Below are 7,898 nucleotides of genomic sequence, written 5' to 3' on the forward strand. Positions count from 1 at the left end.
TATTGTCTGTGTCTAATAAGCCTCATCCTTGTCTCCTGGCCAATAGAGAAAGAGAGTCTCTCATCCCTAAACTAATCACAAACCCATCGGAGAAAATGAAAACGCGGAGAGACAATACAGAGGTGGGCGTTAGACGGGCCCACCGAACTGGCAGAAAGCAGAACCTTCAAAAGTTTGATATACACAAAGATTATCACTTGAGCTGATGATTTCCTGACAGAATTTCATTGATTACAGGCATTTGTTTAAACGGCACTCTGAATTTATACTCTTGCAGTCAAGTACAAATCAGCGTGTGTAGTTATACATCAAAACGTGCACTGATTAAGCACTGAGGTGCTGTAGTAACAGCGTGTAAAAGCGTCGTTATGCCCTGTGTGCAACACAAATACATGCTGAAGTACCTTGAGTCTCTCAATGGGATCAGCTGCGTATGTAAATTGCTCCACAGCTCTGTTTCTGGGCGAATCCGTTCCGTTTTGCTTGAATCCGCCTCTCCGTGCTCGTTCGTATTGACGCACTTAAAGACTCTTCCCTCAACCTTAAGGCGAGCGGCAGCGACCAATCACCAAGCCATTACAGGCTTCAGAGGAAACTGTTTATGTGACTCCAGAGCTAATTAGGCTCATGAACTAACAAATCGCTAGCACAACTGGTGAGGAACCGATCACATTCATGGATTGTCTGGAGAAGTCGGCCACCTCTCTCACGATGTGTTGAGCTGTGTGCTTGTGACAGATTTTTTACCCTTTCTTTAGCTGCCACTAACTTGCTGACAAAACTTTGGTCTTGGGTGTGGAGTATTTTTTAGTGCTAACGCGTGCACCGTTTTCACTTAAACTGGGGAATCTTGACTGGTGAGCCATGTTTCAACCCACACCGAAGAGGTGTTTTACCATAGAGTCTTTGGTAGCGAAGGATAATCCTTTGCCAGCGTCGAGATCCGAGGAGCCCATACGACCAGCGGCTCTCAGCTATGCAAACTCAAGCCAGATGAACCCATTTTTAAACGGCTTTCATTCCAGCGGCAGGGGCGTCTACTCAAACCCGGACTTGGTGTTCGCTGAGGCTGTTTCACATCCTCCCAACTCCGCCGTCCCAGTCCATTCAGTACCTCCTCCTCATGCTTTGGCTGCTCACCCACTGTCGTCCTCGCACAGTCCGCACCCTCTTTTCGCAAGCCAGCAAAGGGACCCTTCAACTTTTTACCCGTGGTTGATACATAGATATAGATACTTGGGACACAGATTTCAAGGTAAGTTCCAGCGAAATTTTTTATTCGCCAGTTATTTTGACCAGTCGTCCAGAGAAAAAAAAAAGGCCAATTTTTCATTGATAATTAGCTAAATGTCACTTTTGTGCTAGATATTAAAAATGCTGGATTTGATGCTATCGAAGAAAGTTTATAACCATTTTATTGTATCGAAAAATAGGCTAATATTTTGAAGTACTGACATTATACAACGGTTATCAGTAAATTGCTGGAAAAAAGGAACCTGGCGTTATTCTATATACACTAAGCTGGTTTAAAACGCGTATGTAAAGTATTTATAACTTTTGTTTTTGATGTTTTATTATTTTAAATTAATTATTTTAATAAGTTTAAATGTTTATTTAGCGTAAACGGGTTACATCACTTTTTAAAATAATTAATATAATAAACCCCATCGATTGTAGCTAATGTAGTTAAATATACATTAAACACTTTTATTACAAATTTTACATTACCAGGAAAACAACTTTAGAGCAACGAAATAATTTATTAATAAAACGGAAGTTTAATTTCCGTTCAACTGTTTTATTTTCCATCTTAAATTCCTCGAATTTCGCCTTTATCTGAAAGTGCATTTGCATGGGTGCTTAATGGTGTAAAACTGACCTTTCTTTTTCCTTAAAAACGATCGCTAATATTAATAAACGTTCATAAGAGTGATACTAACATATTATTACATACATCATACTGTTAGCTAAATTACGCAAATCTGACTCTTTTTTACTTTTATAATATTCAGTATGAGAAAACATTTGTCATCCCAGTTTCTAACCGAAACACTCGTAATGAAAATTAATATGGTTCGAGAACAATTCAGTTGTGAAATAAAAAGATCCGTGCTGTATCTCCGTGTGTTTTATTTACAAATGTAGGAAAATAATGTTGTACCATATTTTGAATGATTGACAATCATATTTTGAATGATTACCTGTAAATTAACATTATTTTGTCTTACATTTGAATTTGCAACTAAAGTTTAATTAGCTACATTATCGCTTGTGCCAGTGCACATAAAAAAGATGACAGAAAAAAAATCTTTAAAGTATAGGCCTATTTCTATTTGAGAAGACCGGTTATTTGTGATATTATTGTAGACTATATTTTAGTAAGATGTTGCATGCTATATAATGTTTTAAAACTTTAGGCCCTATAGCCCGCAATTAATTTGTAAGAACAAACTGAATGAAGTCTGACAATTGTACTGAGAAAGGATAGGTTACTGATATTATGAAAAACGATGGGTTTTAATTATCACCATTTTCATTGCAGGAAACGAAACGAGTCCGGAAAGCTTCCTATTGCACAATGCACTGGCAAGAAAGCCCAAAAGGATTCGTACAGCTTTTTCACCATCACAGCTACTACGGCTAGAACATGCTTTCGAAAAAAATCATTACGTCGTCGGTGCGGAACGAAAACAGCTCGCTCACAGCCTTAGCCTCACAGAAACTCAGGTAAGAAGATGTTTACCTGTCTTCATTCGCGTGCACAGCCGTACGTGAATGTGCGCATGGTTCTATGGATATAATACGGCCTAAATAACTGATGAAATCAGTCTGCTCATACTTGAAACGGCTTAAGATTATACTTTAAATATAAACATATAGACAGTGGTTGCGCAAGAAACGGAGTTCTGAATGATTTAATAAACAATAAGATCTTTTAAAATGTAAACCCTTTATGTAAATATTTTCTAACGTTTAATCGTTCTCTTTAATAGCATATTTGCATATATGTAGCCGGAAAGAGTTTTGGCGTTAGTGGCCTTACATATGTACCACATATTTATTATTTGCACAGATGTGGTGACTTTTTGATTTCAAACAGAAAATGTTGTTTTGTTCTGCGTTTGGTTTTGTTGGAAATTCCATGCGTAAAGGGCTGAACATTGTTCTAAAAGCGCATTGGTTTGAAGTGAGTTAAATCCACCATTTCCAATACACCCCGGTTTTTGGTGAGGTTGAACGATTCCGATTTAGTCAGAGGGCTCTTGTGGAAAATGTTTGGCAATTAACCAGTTAACCGTTTTAAATGGACACTTAAAAGAATGAGGCGGATTCTATGAATTTCCCTAACCATATTTAAGATCGTATTTGCGCGTATCGTTCAGTGGCCCGGTCGGAGTCTATTGTCCCGGTGACAGCACCGGCCCTTTTCTAAACGCCGCCTTTCAGAGGAGCAAGAGAGAGAAATGGACTACGAGCCACTTCAATGCTTCAATTAGCTCTCTGAAAGCACATTAAATGTGCCTCACTTGCCAAGTTGTCAGCTTTGAGCTTTACGGATGATATGAATGATAAAGGTGATGAATTAAGCTAAAGTCTGAACTTTACCAATGTGTGCTAATAGAAAAGGTTTTACACGGGGATGTAATAATGAGGGGCTGAATTGTAAATAGGCCAGCTAACATACTGATCCGTGATAATAAGCGACCATGTCGGTGAAGTTACACTGGTATCACACTATTATACACTCACAGGCTGCTTCTATTGTACCAAGTCCGCTCAACAGTTTAAGTTTGAAGTAGTAGCAGGGCATGATAGTGATGATGCAACCTGTCGTTCGTAAACAGGTCAGGTGCACTTTGAAAGAAAAGCCACGCCAGCCAGACTTCCCCTTCCCCAATCTCATCCTCACTTATCAGTAATATGCATTTAATACCTTATTTAAATTCTTTATGTTGTTTTAATTTATGCAGACCTAGGACACTAAATGAAAGTCGACCAATGCTCTTGCGACTCGATTGACCGTGAGATACCTGGCGGCTCTTTGTCCGTCTAGCCCTAGTTATTCTTAAGGCCCGTTAGTGATACCTCCTGTTAGGCCAACTCTCTTTGTTTAATTGTTTTATTCAGAGGCCAGCGAAAAGCCTTTGTGCGTTCTACGCTGATTATTTTCATTTTTCCTCGGCACAGGTAAAAGTTTGGTTTCAGAATCGAAGGACGAAGTTCAAGCGTCAGAAACTGGAGGAGGAAGGTTCGGATTCACAACAGAAAAAGAAAGGAACTCATCACATAAACCGATGGAGACTGGCCACAAAACAAGGAAGCCCTGAGGAAATTGACGTCACCTCAGACGATTAAAAGACTTAAACTGTTTGAACCCGGGACAGCGGCGTGGCTTGAAGGATGTCACGGATAAGGATGCTGTGTACTGACAGAGGGAGAGGGTAAAGCCAATATCACATTTTGATTCTTCGAGATCGGCAGCTTGAGGGTGAGAGATCCTGTTGGTGGCACTGCTGTCACTACAAGGGAACTGTCAATAATTTTCACGTTGCCAAGGCAAGGTGATTGACAGGTATTACACGCAGCCCCCCACCCCGCCCCCCATCACCACACTACCCGCACCACCTCATCACCACTATCACAAAACATAGCTCAAATGCGCATAGGACATTTGCACTTCTGAGGGTTTTTTCCTCTCGTTTTATTTTTTCAAGACGTGAACCTTCCACATCAAGATACCAAAATATACAACTGTTTTTGTAAAACTTGAATTGCATGGTAGAGCAATGAATTTTTTGGTAGGTTAATTAATTAATTTGACCTTCTTTTTTCAAAGTAAATTTGTTTTGATTCTATTTTTAATCTGAGAAATGTTGTGTGCTTCTTCCTTTTTTACAACAGTGTGAAGTCTTTGAATTTATGATTCTCGTGTTAAAGTGATTGTGAAAACAATATGAAGTAGCAGTGCTGCGTTATAGTGTTTTTAAGAAGTAAAACAAATTTAAAAACCAGATTATAAAAACTTTATTCAAGTTGACCACGTACAATAGTAATTCTAATGAAAAATTCTCCATGACATTCCTTAAAAATTAAGCTTTACCATGACTCCGTAATCTTGGTGCGAATATAGATCGGGACTCGCCCCTCCTCTAAAGAGTTGCCTCGAAGGATTAATGCAAGAATTGACGGCCGCCTAGGCAGCAAAACTTCAAGCACTGAGCGTATTCCATGTATAGAGATACTAAAAGCTAATGTTTATGTTAAATCGTCTTTTACAAGAATGTAAATAATTTTGTGTTTGTGTTAAGTTTGCTACAATTTTAACACAAAGTATACTTCCAAGAAGTATGTAATTGTCAATATTTTGTCAATAAAGTTTTATCAATATGTTGCTCAGAATAAAATTACAGCCTTTTTGTTTTACAAAAACAGGCCAAAATGAAACTTTTGTCCGCTATAGTAAATGGATTAGGGTGTATGCTGTTTTGTATGGGTTGCACTGGCAGTTGTCTTTTTTTATTCACTCCCTTGGCGTCATTGTCCTTCAGGAAGAACAGGCGAGGTATCGTAATTATTTTATCAATGGAATATTCCACCAGCTGTGCAATTAATCTGAGCGTATAAAGTATGTAACAGGGAAACGGACTGGTTAAAATGTAACACAAATAGAACGCTTACAACGGTCTTGAGCTCGATTTTTCCACAGCGAAGTGCTTGTTTTTTTCTTGCCTCATTTGCCGCTCAGTCTGATAGACTGGCATTAACCAGTTTTATTTCCATTGGTAGAAGAGCAGCGTCTGGTCTGTTCAAGCTACAAAGAGTCCTGCGAGCTTTTGTGAAAGTGCAAATCAGTTTAGGCAATTATCATACGAGTAATATGTGGGGGAAAGGGGATGCATTGCCCAGTGGTCCACTTTAATCTGTTAATCCGTGGATCCAAGGGGGCCTGGTTGGACATAATTTAGTACAATCTGACTACCTCTCACAACGCGATAAGAGAAGGTTTGCAATGTGCCGCAAAATAGGAGCTTTGTTTAAAATCTTGTCTGCAGCAACGGCTGGAATGTATCTAACCTTCGTTCTCAGTTCGTTTTTTATTATGTGAATAATAGACTATGGAATGCAAATATGAATTTTATTTTTGTATGTGAAACACATGTCAGTTCACCTATTGTATTTTGCATTTATTTAAAAAGCACATTGTCCATATACAATCGTCGTTTTATAAATAAAATTGCATGAAATAAATAGGCTACAATTTTATTTAGCAGACGTGACAAAATATTCCGATATCGCAAGAAAGACCATTGCTGAGCGTTTTCGTGTTTTACCCCAAACTTTTAATCGTAGTTTGATAAAGGTTAAATTTTTTTCATTGGGCTGTTCATACACATACTATATAAGGAGATTTTTGAACAGTCTGTGGACTATAACGGTAATAAAAAAAATCTGCGGAGAATACTATTAGCTTTGAAAAACCCCTAAAAGCTTTATTACAAACCCAGCTTTGAAATAGAGGGATTAGAAGGCTGAAAGGGTCCCACAATAGTTAGAAGAAAAGGTTTCATGCTAATGAGGTTAATGCCCTTTGTATCTCCGGACTCCACAACTTCATTACTCCTATCTCGGGCAACACCGAGCGGCTCAGAGCCCACAATCCACTCGAGCTGTTCCCTACCCTGCCTAAAGAAGGATTTGATAGCAGCCCTGTTCAAACTAGATAATTATATCTTTTCAAGTTGGAATTAAGATAAAGAAAGTGCAGTGAAGGCGGTGAGCCTTGATCCGCTGCAAACAAATTTGGCGCACTTTCTCCCTCCGTTGTGCCTCAAAAGACAGGACACCCCCTCGTTACCGCTCGCTCCCCTTTATTAATTTTGCATTGCCGATTTAAATGCGCCTGGTGTTTTGCATTTAATGCTGGACAATTAGCTGAATTTAAAGAAGGGAAATTATATTTCGCCAAACAGAACAGGCTTAGAAACTTTTTATTATTTGTTAACGTTATTTGAGTTGAGAAGATTGAATTAATTTTAAAGCCCCACTTTCGTGTGCCAACTAAAAATCAAAAATAGAATTAGAGAACCGAAGTAGGCTACTTGTATTCTGTTCTAGCCCATACATCAGCCTGATAATATTTAAACCATATATGTGATTAATTTAATTATGCAACGAACTAGACCTAATTATTAACATAATAATAAACCCACGTGCTTAAAACATTTTGAGAGATAAAATCTTTACCCACAAAAATTTCATTATTCGCAAACAGTGAGCGGTGGACCATGACTTCGACCTTGTATAGGCTAGGCCTATTAATCGATTTGCTTTTCTAAACAAGCATACTGGCCATGGGACTCGCTGTATTGAGAACCTTCTGACCCGCTTAGGTTACCCCGTGCTGCGATAACTTGTTTCAGAAGCAACATTAACTTAAACGTTCAACAACGCCACGCTTATGCACAGGGAAAACGATCAATCACAGAGGGCCATTGCCATGATTCATCATACAGTGAGGAAAAAAAGTTGGTGTAGCTTCCAAACGCTTGCAGTGGTTTCTGAAATTGAGGTCTGGGTTTTAAACCCAGGTGAAAAACCTGCGCCATACGAGTGATGTTAAATAATTACCCGTCATTTAAAACAGCCTCCTATCAAATAACCCCAATGACCCAAAACCTCTAATCTGCAATTACTAGCTTTAATTACGTCCGCTGATCCTACTAAAAGGCAGTTTTACAGTACGCTGGACGGTCTGGACTCGTGTGCAAAATAAAGTTATGCCTTGATTAAAAATACACTGCCTGCATTATAGCAACGTACTGCACCATAATGATGTAAGCTTACTCTTAAAAAACGCGCAGACTGTCCTCTGTTCTAATTCCACTTCAATTTATTAA

General features: G+C 38.7%; 1 protein-coding gene across 2 annotated transcripts; it reads left to right on the top strand.

Moving 5' to 3' along the window:
• Window positions 1-437: 437 nt before the first annotated feature.
• Window positions 438-5,632, top strand: emx2 (empty spiracles homeobox 2). Of its 2 annotated transcripts, XM_051125299.1 has the most exons (3): window positions 461-1,255; window positions 2,543-2,727; window positions 4,189-5,632. In XM_051125299.1, the coding sequence occupies exons 1-3, from the start codon at window positions 865-867 to the stop codon at window positions 4,354-4,356; spliced, it is 744 nt and encodes a 247-aa protein (XP_050981256.1). In that variant the 5' UTR covers window positions 461-864; the 3' UTR covers window positions 4,357-5,632. The 2 variants fall into 2 exon arrangements, with proteins under 2 accessions (XP_050981257.1, XP_050981256.1); XM_051125300.1 differs by lacking the exon at window positions 2,543-2,727 and having other exon boundaries at window positions 438-1,255.
• The last annotated feature ends 2,266 nt before the right edge of the window (window positions 5,633-7,898 follow it).

The sequence above is a fragment of the Labeo rohita genome, chromosome 13 (genome assembly GCF_022985175.1).
Source record: "Labeo rohita strain BAU-BD-2019 chromosome 13, IGBB_LRoh.1.0, whole genome shotgun sequence".
In the NCBI taxonomy this organism is placed as follows: Eukaryota; Metazoa; Chordata; class Actinopteri; order Cypriniformes; family Cyprinidae; genus Labeo; species Labeo rohita.

Bases quoted from the DNA above. Each gene is read 5' to 3' on its own strand.
- emx2 (XM_051125299.1), top strand. From the start codon at position 865: ATGTTTCAACCCACACCGAAGAGGTGTTTTACCATAGAGTCTTTGGTA. The intron at 1,256-2,542 runs GTAAGTTCCAGC...TTTTCATTGCAG, and splicing joins CTTGGGACACAGATTTCAAG to GAAACGAAACGAGTCCGGAA. The intron at 2,728-4,188 runs GTAAGAAGATGT...TCCTCGGCACAG, and splicing joins TTAGCCTCACAGAAACTCAG to GTAAAAGTTTGGTTTCAGAA.